This window comes from Saccoglossus kowalevskii, chromosome 14 (assembly GCF_978046115.1).
Source record: "Saccoglossus kowalevskii chromosome 14, keSacKowa6.1, whole genome shotgun sequence".
Lineage (NCBI taxonomy): Eukaryota > Metazoa > Hemichordata > Enteropneusta > Harrimaniidae > Saccoglossus > Saccoglossus kowalevskii.
In genome coordinates, this window is record NC_140654.1 from 35,123,188 (window position 1) to 35,142,081 (window position 18,894).

The following is an 18,894-nucleotide window of genomic DNA, read 5'->3' on the forward strand; positions in this document are numbered from 1 at the left end:
TTTCGTGCATAAATGAAATAAACATGGACAAAATAGTTCCATTTTGAAAAAAAATAACGTGTTATTACGTTTATTTAAATATGTATATATTTGTCCTGGGTAAGATTTTTAACTACATCCGGTTGTGGAGTCTATGGACTTGGAAGAATGACGTTACCCTTTGCCACAACTACCTCCAGGTCACCCTTGGGCAAGGTGTAGTACCTGTCAGCCTTGGGTGCCAACTTTACACATGATAAGTTTGGTTGACGTCAGTAAAGGCATACGGTCGTAAAACTCCTGCACAAACAGAGCCGCATAGGCGGACAATTTTTCATGTAAATATGTAGATATTAGTTTCAGTTTTCCTTAGCATTTGGCAGGGGGGATCGTAACCTCTTGTGGTGAGAACCAGTGTGACTGGCCTGCCAACGGGGTGCTAAAGTTTTCATAGTAAAAGTTATCAGTCACATCCGTTAATGTTATTTCGTTTTACTTATCCGTAAATCAAAAATCACTGTACTGTACTGTACTGTACTTTTTGGTTGTTTTGATTTGTTATTGTTAATTGTTGTCAGTCGTTTGTTTTGTGTTTTTTAATTTTTATTGAAACACCTGCGATTGAGTATGTTATGTCCAATTTATTGATACATGTTGATGCACTGTGCACACTATTACATTAAATTTTGCGAGTATTGGTTGACAAATAACAAACACACAAGAAAGGAATCTAGAGTGATAACATTTCGACTATATCGTTGAGCTCTAACCAAATTAGGATTATGCCATTAAGATCTTACATGCCTCCGGAAGTTTGCCTCTTAATTCCAGTGATTTTAATCCTGTGTATAGAACAAAGAAATAAGGCTTCATGAGTTTGCAAGCTTTGCAGCTTGTGTAGTAAAAGCCTATAGGGGAACTGTAAACCTATGAGGATTACGAAAATTAAGTTTATTAAAGCATTTTGAAAGTCTATGAGAAGCTTTCAAAAGTTATAAATAAATATAAGAATACAAAGTTGCCGAAAGCTTACGAGTGTTATGGATGCCTATGAAGTTTTTGCAAACAACCTATCCCAAAATCAGTCAATTATAAATCTCCGAAAATAGTTTTTTTTTTTTCAAGATGAGCATGTTGGTTTTTATCAACACCGATGGCTATAGTGAGATATATAATACTTCTACGTTTGGCTTTCCTACGAGTTGACACATGCGAGTGTCCTTACGAACATATCCACCCATCTTAGAATGCATTTGTGTGAATTGTAATGTAATACATTCAGGTACATTACCAGCTAACGCGGACTGGAATCCAGCATTGTAGTCGCAGGCTACTTCATTCAGTACGTAATCATATCTACTGTCTTCATACCAATCATAATCGTCAGGACCACCAACCAGTGCACCAATAAGCTCGTTATGATTATCGCCATCCCAGCCAAAACTATTCTTGTTGTTACATGATTCGAAGTTTGCTGGACACGAGCTGTAACAATTACGTGTTACATATGATACACACAGAAAAAATAAAATGTCAATATTTAGCGTCAATGAGTAGACTTCAACAACCTTACAATCCACAAGTAAATAAATTAAACTCACCTTGCACGGTGGTGGGGTTGTTTAGGACAATTATTACCGTACCCGATGACATAACTTCGACTACTGGGATTATCGCCTAATATGTAGTTAATTTGTTTGCAAGCAAATTCCCTGTATATAACACCATCATCGGTAATATCACTGGTAACACCTGAATCAGCAGCTAATAGTGCAATGAAGGATGTAGCGGCTTAAACAAGAAAAAAAGAAAAATATTAAACAAAACGACATGCATGTCACTAGGGGCAAAAAAGTACATCTTTCTTATAAATCTCGTCTTCGAGTGTCTTCTGTGGCCTAACAATGACGTATATGGGTGAAGGCAATGTATTTGGCGATGCAATCGTCTGTTATCTAAAATACAGTTAAATCATTATTGATAGGACAACAAAACAAAGCGACATCGGTGCTTTGAACACTTTCGTGTCACTATTAACATAATTAAAACACTTCGTCACGCAAATTGTAAGAAAGATGTATTAAAGGAAGTTTGTAGTACGCTAAGCCGAACATATAAATAATATAGAATGGAATTGTTTTTTTTTTATCAGAATCAAAAATGAATGTTGCATATCACCGGAATATCTTAAAGATCCCCATAAGTCTCTGAATACCATTCCTCCATCAGTATAGTACAGTCCACCATCTAACATCCATGTATCCAGATATCTTTTTATGTTTCTTTCGTATCTACCTGATTTTAACTCTCGCCATATCACAATCTATGTTCATAAAATTAAAATTAAAAGTTAATTTTTTATTTCGAAGAAGTGAGCTTACTAGTATATAGGCAACTTTGGTAAAGATTAGTGGTAATTGGTTTATTTTCTGGTGAACAAATTTACGTTCATTCCCTTTAATAACAAATGCACCAGGTGGTAAAATTAGAAGCCGATTTAGGGAACAAATAGTTGGGGATATTTGTGAATAAATCTACATACTTTCACCAATTCACGAACATCTCCCCATCCAAATGCGTACGAACGACCATACAGTCCGTATTCTCCATAAAGTACTATTGCTTCATCTAAATATGTTGTGTCTCTGGTTACAAAATGGAGAAGGGCAGCTGCCAAACCCAAGTCATCGCCGAACTTGTCAGACCTTCAATGGAACAGAAGAATTAGCTGAATCATCTTATTGTCTGCCATGTCGATATACTCAGTTGATTGATATATTGAATTCTTTTTCTTAGCTATGGTACATTTGTGAATGGTCCGACAATTAATAATATACTCACATGTAATATTTATCAGATGGGTACGAACCGCGGTATGTCATTGCAAACTTATACAAACTTTTAGCCTTTCTCAAACACAGAGATGAGTAGTCAGGGTCTATTAAAACAAAATATTGCTATTATAAGTTATCACATAACAACATAATATAATTGTGACTCTGGGTATGTTATTCAGTCGGTGACTTGGAATACAACTCAACAGAATATCGGGAAGGTCATTCACGTCCTTCAACATTCTTATAATAGCAGCAAAGAAATACATTTAGAAAATTTCGGGTCTGTAAAAATGTGCCATCATGAATTTGGGAGTCAAACAGTCTCATTCCATGGGACCAGCTACATTCTATGTATAACGTTTGTAACTCACCTTCGTCTTCCCATACTTTAGAACACATTGCCAAGGCAGCAGCAGTTAGACCTGCTACATCTGAACCTGGGTGATCACAGTCAATTTTGTATATTGGTCTTGGTGCTGTCATATCCTCTGGACGTGTCCACTCGGAATGATCATTTCCAACCTTAAAGAGTGATTATGTATTTACACAATTTATAGTTATACAAAAACAATCAATTCTTGCACATGTTCTGAAGACATTTCGCATTCAGAATTTATCGAATCCATATTCGTGATTATATATAACACTGTGATATCCCTTACTATCAAATATGCGTGTCTGACATAACAAGGAGGAGTGTATGGATGTTTAATCCATCACTTTGTATCATAAGCACAGACAGATGCCGGCACAGCACCGTCCCAACAACACATCTTGAGATAACAATAACACATTGAAAATACACACTGAGAACCATGCACACTTGTTCCAATTTCAGAATGAGCCATTTCTATCTAGCCAGTTTCTGACAAATATTTCTCATTAATAGTCATGCTGGGGTTCAACTAGATCAAATGTGTGGCAACAAATATGAAACAGGTGGTTTGAATCTATACTGATATACAGATTCAGGCCCGTACAACAATAATATATTTGACGTGAAACGTGTGAATTTTATAATATTCAAAAAGTGTCTTAGAGCTCTGTTACAGACATTTTTATATTCTCGGGTTTACTTTGTGTTACGTTGGTAACTTATTTCACATAACATCTTTAAACTATTTTACCATTTTAGAGAAGGGGTCCTGAGCCATTCCCCACCCACACACACACACACACACACACACACACACACACACCATAGATCCACTACGACAAAATGTTATACACAAAAAAGACAAGACTTAGCATTATTGTCTAAGCATTTTAAGGTAGAATGCTACTCACGAGTTCTTTTGCTCTTCGTGGATGTTAGCGCTCATAAAAGTGACACGATTTCATGTCGAAATCTGTCTACAATTATTCAATTTAGTATTAGTCAATTTTGTATTTTGTAATTTTATTTATGTACAGAGCCTCAGCCCATCGTACAAAATGTAATGGGCTGAAAAGTGCATAGCACGTTTTAAAAACAATACAATATCCATGTAAACATATGGTACTCAAGTTAAGCTGGATTCATCTCGTCGCTCGAAAACTTTTAAAAGATAAGAGCTAGTTGATATATGGTGTGGCAGTTTGTGTAGCGACGAAGTAAGCCCAGACTGTCAGTATTTGCATAATTGCATAGGGTTATTGACAAACGATCAGCCTGTAGATCATTGAAAATGGACATATAAAAACAAAGTGAGTTTCATTTTCTACCATGCTAAATTCAAACGTATCACTGCAAAAACTAAAAATTTATTGATCTAACTGTATTTTTGTGTGTCTGCCTAATTCAACATTATGTTTATGGCCAAAACAGCGAAAACTCGTCAGTATATATTTTAGTATATAATTGCTTGCCAATAAATCTCCCAGGTTATAATACTACTAATATTTTTTCCGAAAGTACACAGCCTAAATGATTGTGAAATTGAGGCATGCCATTCTTGCTGACAACAATTGTTTATTCTTTGAGTAAATATCCCTAAGAAATTTGCAGTATCTCCAACTTGTTTTTCAAACCAGACAATGCCGAAACCATATTTGAACAGGAGATTTGTATGTGGGTTTCCCAAGTAAGTCTGTCGGTCTTGTCTAATCGTTTAAGCATTATATAACATGTTTTGGAGTTCCAGCTATTTTTTTACTTCAAGTAATTTTAACCAATATGAGATACAAGGCTTGAAATAACCACAGCATAATGGCAGCCTTCCACATTCGTCCAACATCGCTACATGGTTTGTACAACTATTAACGCTAAGTGGATACATTTGTATCTGCAAAATGTTGTCCGTACCCGCTCGATTTCCGAGTTTTCGTAACGCCAAATCGCTACAATAAGAAATGGCTGGCACAATGATTGCATCAAACATATTAAATGCACTAACAAATGGCATACTACCAAGTTTCTTACAGTATGTAACTCTTTTTGGTTCACTGTAAATCTGTTTAGGGGGCGGTACAATAATAAGCATAACTTCAATGACTACATCTCCTTTTTATGAACCCACTAAAATATAGTAAATTTTCTAAGACATAGTTTCAGTGCTGAAGCAACACTGTGCGGTAAATTGTTGGCTGCAAGAAGCTCTTCGACCTATACAACTCGTGATGATAAATCTTCGGCATTTTTTAATGATATGTCCAACCCGTAGCTGTACACTATTGTTCAATAACAGAGGCTACACGTACTAATACAATAAGTTAACTACATTTGGCTGATACACTTGGAACAAAACCTTATATATGCCATCATTAACTTGAAGAATACAAAACTAATGAACCAAACTAGGAAAGTACAGTGTCGTGTTGTCGTGTCAATCCCGTTCGATTCCCACACTTTACTAACTGAGCGAACACTAGCACAAGACACACGGACCTATTCAGGACCACCACATCCTTCAGAGTGTGACTACCATTACATTATTTGTTCAAATGTTGTTTTAATATTTAACATCAGCTGCTTGAACGCGATCTTCATTACACCATCACGGAATCACCGAATAAAAGCTTGCCAATTTATAACATTTTTTTTTTATTTGCTGCTGTTGAGTACAGACGGCGACTTCACGATTTACATTTAAAGCTTGTTTCCACCAAAATGTTCATTACTATGCAATTTCGCCTGAGTCTGATAATTACCTCGCTGAGTCAAGTGATTTAAGCGATAATAATTATTTTAATTAATACTGTTTGTTTTATTATCATCTAATAAATCTATTCACTTCCAAAATTTAGGGGGTTCGACCGAACCCCCCGACCCCCGTCCCCAAACTACGGGCCTGAGATTTGTTTAGATGACTGTATTTTTGTAAATGTTCACAGCACCATCAATACTAATCACGTGAGAACGTGGACTATTTTGAAAGAGGTTTTAATAATTTACGTATGCTGCTACCTGATAATAATATTCATTTGGACTGACATGGCACTTTATGAAATAGTCACATGGCCATTTAATTTGGTTCATTGCATTCGTGTATTCATTAGAACTGTTGTAGGCATCTTTCCATATTATTAATCCATAACCAATAACAGCGGTACTGTACGCCATGGGTAAATTGAATTTAAGATTGTCACCAGCTGTGAATGAAAAACATAAAGAGTCAAATCCCATTATAAAAAATATGTATGCATATTATGCATTTTGGTGACGTTTATATTTTGCTAGTAGCATGTGTACCACTCACTCACTCACTCACACACACACACACACACACACACACACACTCACTCACTCACTCACTCACTCACTCACTCACTCACTCACTCACTCACTCACTCACTCACTCACTCACTCAATCAATCAATCAATCAATCAATCAATCATTCCTCAGTGTAATCATTCATATTACTATATATATTCGAATACTCACCATCGTACCAACCACCTGTTAAATCTACTTCAGGTAAACCATCGTCCAACGCCGAATCGCCACGCCATGGAATGCGATTATCAGCCGGCAGTTTACCAGAACGTTGTGCTTCATAGAATAGAATGCTATTGTGTATAAGCTTGCTATAGTCATGGGGTATAACTAGGAACAAAAGAAAGGTTATAAACTTAAACGTTATGAATGAATCTTGCTAGCTGCAGCATCTCAGTTGTACACATGTAATGACAATTTTTATGTATAATAAAAACTAATCTCTAGATTAAAGTTCAGCATTTAGACACACTTGATTATAATAGATTTTCAACGTAATTGTAACTGTTTGCGTAATTTTTAAAATCACTGATTGTGAATTTAATGTTTTAGCTTTTAATGTAAAATGACCATGTGATACGTCTTTGTTAGACTAGAGAATATTTTTTAAAAGCGCTATAAATACCATAATATATATAAATATATATACACAAAATATACTATATTTTTGCAATTAGTTCATCACAAGTTGTGTGTTTTTAAATATACCAGTATTATTTGCACTTACTTCTAAATGACGTCAGAATAGTATGCTGGTCAATGGAAAACACAAGGACAATTTTAAAACTGCATATAATGAAATATTCAACTCAATAATAAACTTGCTGACATATGTCAGAGGTCATCTTGAGAATGTTGTTGCCTAGATTTGTTTCTATATGCATATAATATTAAAAACATTAGATATTATCATGACCAGTTATTGGATTGCCATTAGAGAATCTAGCGTTCTTGCACTTTGAACACAGATTACGCAACTCCATCACGACAACTCCATAACCCATTCATCAAGAACAAGAATAGTACATTTTTATTACGTTATCATAAGCAGACTCATGTAATCCTCATTATCGTTATTCAGTGTACCTCATTTGATTTGTTCTGCTTAGTTGATACACGACATTTTGTGACGTAGTAATGAGTGTTGAACAAGTCATTTAACAGACTCCAGATAATAGTCATCCACGTCATCATAGTATCGCAATACTTTGCCACGTCATCATAGCATCTCAATACTTTGCCACGTCATCATAGCATATCAATACTTTGCCACGGCATCATAGCATATCAATACTTTGCCACGGCATCATAGCATATCAATACTTTGCCACGGCATCATAGCATATCAATACTTTGCCACGTCATCATAGCATATCAATACTTTGCCACGTCATCATAGCATATCAATACTTTGCCACGGCATCATAGCATATCAATACTTTGCCACGGCATCATAGGATATCAATACTTTGCCACGTCATCATAGCATATCAATACTTTGCCACGGCATCATAGCATCTCAATACTTTGCCACGTCATCATAGTATCTCAATACTTTGTCACGGCATCAAAGCATCTCAATACTTTGCCACGTCATCATAGTACCTCAATACTTTGCCACGTCATCATAGCATCTCAATACTTTGCTACGTCATCATAGTACCTCAATAATTTGCCACGTCATCATAGTACCTCAATACTTTGCCACGGCATCATAGTACCTCAATACTTTGCCACGGCATCATAGTATCTCAATACTTTGCCACGGCATCATATCATCTCAATACTTTGCCACGTCATCATAGCATCTCAATACTTTGCCACGGCATCATAGCATCTCAATACTTTGCCACGGCATCATAGCATCTCAATACTTTGCCACGGCATCATAGTACCTCAATACTTTGCCACGGCATCATATCATCTCAATACTTTGCCACGTCATCATAGCATCCCAATACTTAGCCACGGCATCATATCATCTCAATACTTTGCCACGGCATCATATCATCTCAATACTTTGCCACGTCATCATAGCATCTCAATATTTTGCCACGTCATCATAGCATCTCAATACTTTGCCACATCATCATAGCATCTCAATACTTTACCACGTCATCATAGCATCTCAATACTTTGCCACGTCATCATAGCATCTCAATACTTTGCCACGTCATCATAGCATCTCAATAATTTGCCACGTCATCATAGTACCTAAATACATTGCCACGGCATCATATCATCTCAATACTTTGCCACGTCATCATAGCATCTCAATACTTTGCCACGTCATCATACATGTAGCATCTCAATACTTTGCCACGTCATCATAGCGTCTAAATACTTTGCCACGGCATCATAGCATATCAATACTTTGCCACGTCATCATGTAATCTGAATACTTTACCACGTCATCATAGCATCTCAATACTTTTGCCACGGCATCAAAGTACCTCAATACTTTGCCACGGCATCATATCATCTCAATAATTTGCCACGTCATCATAGTATCTCAATACTTTGTCACGTCATCATAGTATCTCAATAATTTGCCACGTCATCATAGTATCTCAATACTTTGTCACGTCATTGTATTATTTCAATACTTTGCCACATCATCATAGTATCTCAATACTTTACCACGTCATCATAGCATCTCAATATTTTGCCACGGCATCATAGTATCTCAATACTTTGCCACGTCATCATAGTACCTCAATACTTTGCCACGGCATCATAGCATATCAATACTTTGCCACGTCATCATAGCATCTCAATACTTTGCCACGTCATCATAGTATCTCAATACTTTGCCACGGCATCATAGCATATCAATACTTTGCCACGTCGTCATAGCATCTCAATACTTTGCCACGTCATCATAGCATCTCAATACTTTGCCACGGCATCATAGTATCTCAATACTTTGCCACGTCATCATAGCATCTCAATAATTTGCCACGTCATCATAGTACCTAAATACATTGCCACGGCATCATATCATCTCAATACTTTGCCACGTCATCATAGCATCTCAATACTTTGCCACGTCATCATACATGTAGCATCTCAATACTTTGCCACGTCATCATAGCGTCTAAATACTTTGCCACGGCATCATAGCATATCAATACTTTGCCACGTCATCATAGCATCTCAATACTTTGCCACGTCATCATACATGTAGCATCTCAATACTTTGCCACATCATCATAGTATCTCAATACTTTACCACGTCATCATAGCATCTCAATATTTTGCCACGGCATCATAGTATCTCAATACTTTGCCACGTCATCATAGTACCTCAATACTTTGCCACGGCATCATAGCATATCAATACTTTGCCACGTCATCATAGCATCTCAATACTTTGCCACGTCATCATAGTATCTCAATACTTTGCCACGGCATCATAGCATATCAATACTTTGCCACGTCGTCATAGCATCTCAATACTTTGCCACGTCATCATAGCATCTCAATACTTTGCCACGGCATCATAGTATCTCAATACTTTGCCACGTCATCATAGCATCTCAATAATTTGCCACGTCATCATAGTACCTAAATACATTGCCACGGCATCATATCATCTCAATACTTTGCCACGTCATCATAGCATCTCAATACTTTGCCACGTCATCATACATGTAGCATCTCAATACTTTGCCACGTCATCATAGCGTCTAAATACTTTGCCACGGCATCATAGCATATCAATACTTTGCCACGTCATCATAGCATCTCAATACTTTGCCACGTCATCATACATGTAGCATCTCAATACTTTGCCACGTCATCATAGCGTCTAAATACTTTGCCACGGCATCATAGCATATCAATACTTTGCCACATCATCATAGTATTTCAATACTTTGCCACGTCATCATAGTATCTCAATACTTTACCACGTCATCATAGCATCTCAATACTTTTGCCACGGCATCAAAGTACCTCAATACTTTGCCACGGCATCATATCATCTCAATAATTTGCCACGTCATCATAGTATCTCAATACTTTGTCACGTCATCATAGTATCTCAATAATTTGCCACGTCATCATAGTATCTCAATACTTTGTCACGTCATTGTATTATTTCAATACTTTGCCACATCATCATAGTATCTCAATACTTTACCACGTCATCATAGCATCTCAATATTTTGCCACGGCATCATAGTATCTCAATACTTTGCCACGTCATCATAGTACCTCAATACTTTGCCACGGCATCATAGCATATCAATACTTTGCCACGTCATCATAGCATCTCAATACTTTGCCACGTCATCATAGTATCTCAATACTTTGCCACGGCATCATAGCATATCAATACTTTGCCACGTCGTCATAGCATCTCAATACTTTGCCACGTCATCATAGCATCTCAATACTTTGCCACGGCATCATAGTATCTCAATACTTTGTCACGTCATCATAGTATCTCAATACTTTACCACGGCATCATAGCATCTCAATACTTTGCCACGTCATCATAGTACAGTGGCCCCTCGCTAAGTCGCGGGTGTTGGGATCCAAGCAAAAACCGCGACTTATCGAGGGCCGCGACTTACCGAGGGACGTCGTGAAAGAGGGAGGTCGTGCATTGAAAAACATATAAAAAGCACATATAAACCCTCGGTTTAGTTAATTGATGTATCATCACATGTGTCAGGAAGTATTCGAATAAAATCATGATTATGTTTGCTGTAAACATTGCGTTGATTATTTTGTTTGTGTCTGATTTTATGTGGGCCGCTTGCTGTTGCTTGCGACTTCGACGGTAACAGCTTCCAAAATAAACCAGTTTCATCGCAATTATAAACATGTTCGTCAAAATAACCACCTTCATAGATAATTTCGCTCAGTTTTTCGGGACAAGTTCCGACAGCGTCAATGTTCCCAGATCGAGCTTGGCCTTGGATTGAGACTGCGTGTGTCGATAGCGTGTCTTCTTTGCCATCGCAAGAACCACCCTGAACTGGCCTTAAATTCAAAGTCGTCATATCTGAGTTGTATGCTTTGCATTGGGTGATGGGACCAGATAGTGGAGTTCCGGCAGACCGTTCTTAAAGAAACGTAAACAGCTTTATCGGTGTCATCATTGTCGGACATTTTCGCTTGTTTTTTCTGTTCAGTCCCGCCTCTTGGTCAACTTTGAAAACAAATTTACTTTTCATTTTTTACCCACCCACGAATAGTGGGCTCAACCACGTGCAACCCTTAACTTGGTTTGACCACCGTGTTGAGGGACGGTGGTTTGACACGGTCGATCGCCGTGAGTTTATGGCGTACGAACAGGCTGTATAGCTTTCGCTTTGATATGCTGCTCAATTGAGAAATAGAGATCAGAATTCTATGAATTCAACTCATTGTAGCGAGTTTTTGTAGAGGTATACCAAAATGGGACCGGCCAAGAAGTACGTACGGTCACTTCTCGACACCCCTGTTGACACCTTGAGTAAGGCCGCCGTCACCCATTGCATCTCAGCAATTGACGGACAGTAGGTGTTAAGTTGTCTTTTTAACGGTTAGTTAAAAACACTATGCAACGAAACATTAGTCTTTGTACTTCAAAACTGCTGTCAAAACACAATAGAAATTTTGGGAGCCATCCAAGTACCCGCGACTTAGCCGAATCGCGACTTACCGAGGCGCGACTTAGCGAGGGGACACTGTACCTCAATACTTTGCCACGGCATCATATCATCTCAATACTTTGCCACGTCATCATAGCATCTCAATACTTAGCCACGGCATCATATCACCTCAATACTTTGCCACGGCATCATATCATCTCAATACTTTGCCACGTCATCATAGCATCTCAATACTTAGCCACGGCATCATATCATCTCAATACTTTGCCACGTCATCATAGCATCTCAATACTTAGCCACGGCATCATAGTACCTCAATACTTTGCCACGGCATCATAGTACCTCAATACTTTGCTACGTCATTGTATTATCACAATAACTTGCCACGTCATCATAGCATCTCAATACCTTGCCACGTCATCATAGCATCTCAATACTTTTGCCACGGCATCAAAGTACCTCAATACTTTGCCACGGCATCATATCATCTCAATAATTTGCCACGTCATCATAGTATCTCAATACTTTGTCACGTCATCATAGTATCTCAATAATTTGCCACGTCATCATAGTATCTCAATACTTTGTCACGTCATTGTATTATTTCAATACTTTGCCACATCATCATAGTATCTCAATACTTTACCACGTCGTCATAGCATCTCAATACTTTGCCACGGCATCAGAGTACCTCAATACTTTGCCACGGCATCATGTCATCTCAATACTTTGCCACGTCATCATAGCATCTCAATACTTTGCCTCGTCATCATAGTATCTCAATACTTTACCACGTCATCATAGCATCTCAATACTTTGCCACGTCATCATAGCATCTCAATACTTTGCCACGTCATCATAGTATCTCAATACTTTGTCACGTCATCATAGTATCTCAATACTTTGCCACGTCATCATAGTATCTCAATACTTTGCCACGTCATCATAGTATCTCAATACTTTGCCACGTCATAATAGCATCTCAATACTTTGCCACGTCATAATAGCATCTCAATACTTTGCCACGTCATCATAGCATCTCAATACTTTGCCACGTCATCATAGCATCTCAATATTTTGCCACGTCATCATAGTATCTCAATACTTTGCCACGTCATCATAGTACCTCAATACTTTGCCACGGCATCATAGCATATCAATACTTTGCCACGTCATCATAGCATCTCAATACTTTGCCACGTCATCATAGTATCTCAATACTTTGCCACGGCATCATAGCATATCAATACTTTGCCACGTCGTCATAGCATCTCAATACTTTGCCACGTCATCATAGCATCTCAATACTTTGCCACGGCATCATAGTATCTCAATACTTTGTCACGTCATCATAGTATCTCAATACTTTACCACGGCATCATAGCATCTCAATACTTTGCCACGTCATCATAGCATCTCAATACTTTGCCACGGCATCATAGCATATCAATACTTTGCCACGTCATCATAGCATCTCAATACTTTGCCACGTCATAATAGCATCTCAATACTTTGCCACGTCATCATAGCATCTCAATACTTTGCCACGTCATCATAGCATCTCAATATTTTGCCACGGCATCATAGTATCTCAATACTTTGCCACGTCATCATAGTACCTCAATACTTTGCCACGGCATCATAGCATATCAATACTTTGCCACGTCATCATAGCATCTCAATACTTTGCCACGTCATCATAGTATCTCAATACTTTGCCACGGCATCATAGCATATCAATACTTTGCCACGTCGTCATAGCATCTCAATACTTTGCCACGTCATCATAGCATCTCAATACTTTGCCACGGCATCATAGTATCTCAATACTTTGTCACGTCATCATAGTATCTCAATACTTTACCACGGCATCATAGCATCTCAATACTTTGCCACGTCATCATAGTACCTCAATACTTTGCCACGGCATCATATCATCTCAATACTTTGCCACGTCATCATAGCATCTCAATATTTTGCCACGGCATCATAGTATCTCAATACTTTGCCACGTCATCATAGTACCTCAATACTTTGCCACGTCATCATAGCATCTCAATACTTTGCCGCAACTTGCACGGCATCATATCATCTCAATACTTTGCCACGTCATCATAGCATCTCAATACTTAGCCACGGCATCATAGTACCTCAATACTTTGCCACGGCATCATAGTACCTCAATACTTTGCTACGTCATTGTATTATCTCAATACCTTGCCACGTCATCATAGCATCTCAATACTTTGCCACGGCATCATAGCATATCAATACTTTGCCACGTCATCATAGCATCTCAATACTTTGCCACGTCATCATAGCATCTCAATACTTTGCCACGTCATCATAGCATCTCAATACTTTGCCACGGCATCATAGCATATCAATACTTTGCCACGTCATCATAGCATCTCAATACTTTGCCACGTCATCATAGCATCTCAATACTTTGCCACGGCATCATATTATTTCAATACTTTGCCACGTCATCATAGTATCTCAATACTTTACCACGGCATCATAGTATCTCAATACTTTGCCACGTCATCATAGCATCTCAATACTTTGCCACGGCATCATAGTACCTCAATACTTTGCCACGGCATCATATCATCTCAATACTTTGCCACGTCATCATAGCATCTCAATACTTTGCCACGTCATCATAGCATCTCAATACTTTGCCGCGTCATCATAGCATCTCAATACTTTGCCACGTCATCATAGCATCTCAATACTTTGCCACAGCATCATAGTATCGCAATACTTTGTCACGTCATCATAGTATCTCAATACTTTGCCACGTCATCATAGCATCTCAATACTTTGCCACGTCATCATAGTATCTCAATACTTTGCCACATCATAATAGCATCTCAATACTTTGCCACGTCATCATAGTATCTCAATACTTTGCCACGTCATCGTATTATCTCAATACTTTGCCACGTCATCATAGCACCTCAATACTTTGCCACGTCATCATAGCATCTCAATACTTTGCCACGGCATCATAGTATCTCAATACTTTGCCACGTCATCATAGCATCTCAATACTTTTCCACGTCATCATAGCATCTCAATATTTTGCCACGGCATCATAGTATCTCAATACTTTGCCACGTCATCATAGCATCTTTGCTACGTCATCATAGTATCTCAATACTTTGCCACGTCATCATAGTATCTCAATACATCGGGTTAATTTAGAGCTTTTATACTTCTTAAAATATCAATGTTTTGACTTATGCCATATTGGTAGACATTGTCGCCAAAACGGTTGATTCGTCACGACTGTTTGTAGCAATGTATTGCCGTTACTGTGACGGGTACCCTATTTTTGTCTTGGTATGAAACGTGAATTGTCGACGTCAAATCACATTGTTCATTTCATATGGTCGTCATTTAAAAACTAAAACCATCGTTCTATAAGAGTATAATAAATATTTCTAGACAAACAAAAAAATACATCGTTTATCTCTGAACATCCGTTTACTGGTCAACTCCAATTATTGCTATCAAAAAAAAATGTTTCCTTGATTCCCGGAATGAGTATCAGAAGTAAACACACTTTTGTTACTGATGGTTTACCATATATGGTAGTATGTTCACAGCTTTGTTCAGTTCATCAGTGAATTTACTTAAATATGGTCTTTTCGTTTCGTAAATTCCGAACAGAGGAAATATTTTGAACAGTGAAATACAGCGTATGGATGGATCTTCCAGCAACTTTACGTCCCGGAAATAGTAGAAACTGAGCGATAGTAAACTGTTCGTCTCATATCGGCATGCTGCCTGTTTACAACGCAGCATAACTTAGATGCTGTATTGAGTTTTGCTGAGTGCTTTGCACGTTCAGTTCCAATTAGGGGGACACTAGTGATTTAAATGTTCGAAATTGTTTACACAATTACGTTTATTATCTTAGTTATGTTTTAACAGAGATTTCCTTAGGATATAGAATTATTGATTGATAAATAGATTACAGTAATGACGTATTATAATTGTTTGTATGGAAATTAGACCAAAAGGACAACCAATAAATCAATCGATTTACTTTTTTCATTTACTAAATAAATATCACTACTATATGTCGTTTGTAATATCACTACTATATGTCGTTTGTAATATCTCTACCCGCTCAAAAATTCAAGCTAGAATAGTGGTGTTAGGAGGCGGGTTTCAGTGACATTCCGGATTCTGTAGGATTCACAAGAAATGTCAAATTAAGAAATAATCTTTTGTATTTACATGGTCACTGCTGTGAGTCCACCTTCTTTAGATTGATTTGATGTAACCATCTATGAAAGATACAAGTGATTGTTCGTACTACTTACAGCTTCGTTTCTCTATTTCTTCATTTCTTCTTTGCCTATCTTCTTCTGGCCAGCCGAAATCTGGTTTATCGTTGTAGTTGTCCGAATCTTGGCCTAACACAATGTTGCTAAATGCAAGTAGAACTAAGCAGCACGATAGCTTACGGGACATCTTAACAGGTCTTGTGAATGAATAAACGCAAACCTGTCTTTATATACACTTGGGTAACAGGTAAAACAATATGACCTACTATAAAGTATTTGACCCCCACTGGTAAACACAATTACGGGAGTTCTCCTCCAGTAGTTAGCGTATGAATGAAATGAAAGCAATATATTCAGCATTTAATATTACTGAAAAGGTAAATTGCGTCACTATTTACCACTTTTATTAAATATGAAATTAAACTAAAGCATTTTGTTATTTTTGCAACGCAAATTAAATCCTGATGCAATGATTGTTATTATCAGAGTACATTTGTAAACAGCATGGTTTCTTGGAGTGGAGATAATCTCATGGCAGGCGTGTCTTTAACGACCAGTGTGTGTGCATTAACATGCAGGGAAGGAAATTACTTTTGCAGTTTATCAATAATACTTAGAATTTTTTAATTGATTTTGAAATTAAATTATAATAAAAGCTTAATGGAACCAGTGACCTACCTTATCGCGCAATTTATTTTAACTATAAAACCTATATAAGGTGATGAAATGTTCAAAAGATGCACAATTTATTTGGAAGAGGTGAGAACATGTGTCGACATGATGATATACATGATTCAATTATCCGTGTATGCCGCAAGTTGTGATGACAAGTTTGGAAACGCTGTGTGCTGGGGTTTTATATTATGTAACGTACACTTTCTCCTTTTTTTAATATGCACACAACAATAAAAATAAGATGAAGAAAGAAAAGCAAGTTCACTTAGTCATAAATATATTCCAGCTGGATGTCGTAAATGAAATGAAATTATCAAGGTCTGGCATCTAATATCGCAACTAACAACCACCATTTGGATTGAAATGTTTGCATGACTTTATTTTACGGGCTATATAATGCTCTGTTGAAAAATACATTTAAAGAAATCTATAAAGTTATAGAAAAGTTTTATTTTCTTTACGGCATTTAAAGGGCGGTAGTCGTCGCGCCGCTCATGTATAATAATCCAATGCGCTATTCTAATGGAAATCCCAAGTATGAGGTTTGACCTGGGCGGGACGTGCACTATTTACCGCAGGTGACTCCTTCGATACCTTGCTAAAAACTATTTAATTAAACCTTAGTAACGTCTCATTTTCTCATTACCCTAGAACGTACACTCCCACTACACCCTAGAACGTACACTTTCACTACACCCTAGAACGTACACTTTCACTACACGCTAGAACGTACACTTTCACTACACCCTAGAACGTACACTTTCATTACACCCTAGAACGCACACTCTCACTACACCCTAGAACGTACACTCCCACTACACCCTAGAACGTACACTTTCATTACACCCTAGAACGTACACTTTCACTATACCCTAGAACGCACACTCTCACTACACCCTAGAACGTACACTCCCACTACACCCTAGAACATACACTTTCACTACACCCTAGAACGTACACTTTCACTACACCCTAGAACACACACTTTCACTACACCCTAGAACGTCCACTTTCACGACACCCTAGAACGTACACTTTCACTACACCCTAAAACGTACACTTTCACTACACCCTAAAACGTACACTTTCACTACAACCTGGAACGTACACTTCCACTGCACCTTAGAATATACACTTTCACTACACCCTAGATCGTACACTTTCACTGAACCCTAGAACGTACACTTTCACTGCACCCTAGAACGTACAATCCCACTACACCCTAAAACTTACCTCCCACTACACCCTAGAACGTACACTTTCACTACACCCTATAACGTACACTTTCATTGCATCCTGGAAGGTACACTTTCACTACACCCTAGAACGTGCAATTTCACTACAACCTACAACGTGCACTTTCACTACACCGTAGAACGTGCACTTTCACTACACCCTCGAACGTACACTTTCACTACACCCTCGAACGTACACTTTCACTACACCCTAGAACGTACACTTTCACTGCACCCTGGAACGTACACTTTCACTACACCTTAGAACATACACTTTCACTTCACCCTGGAACGTACACTTTCACTACACCCTAGAACGTACACTTTCACTACACCCTTGAACGTACACTTTCACTACACCCTAGAACGTACACTTTCACTGCACCCTGAAACGTACACTTTCACTACACCCTAGAACGTACACTTTCACTACACCCTCGAACGTACATTTTCACTACACCCTAGAACGTACACTTTCACTGCACCCTGAACGTACACTTTCACTACACCCTAGAACGTGCACTTTCACTACAACCTAGAACGTACACTTTCACTACACCCTAGAA

General features: G+C 38.0%; 1 protein-coding gene across 1 annotated transcript; it reads right to left on the minus strand.

Moving 5' to 3' along the window:
* Positions 1–600: 600 nt before the first annotated feature.
* LOC100373766 (uncharacterized) lies at positions 601–16,649 on the minus strand. Its single transcript, XM_085508180.1, has 10 exons — positions 16,455–16,649; positions 6,680–6,841; positions 6,202–6,386; positions 3,188–3,338; positions 2,821–2,917; positions 2,522–2,684; positions 2,158–2,302; positions 1,581–1,770; positions 1,271–1,464; positions 601–821 (listed from the first exon to the last, which is right to left on the minus strand). The coding sequence occupies exons 1-10, from the start codon at positions 16,603–16,605 to the stop codon at positions 760–762; spliced, it is 1,500 nt and encodes a 499-aa protein (XP_085364306.1). The 5' UTR covers positions 16,606–16,649; the 3' UTR covers positions 601–759.
* Between the last annotated feature and the right edge of the window lie 2,245 nt (positions 16,650–18,894).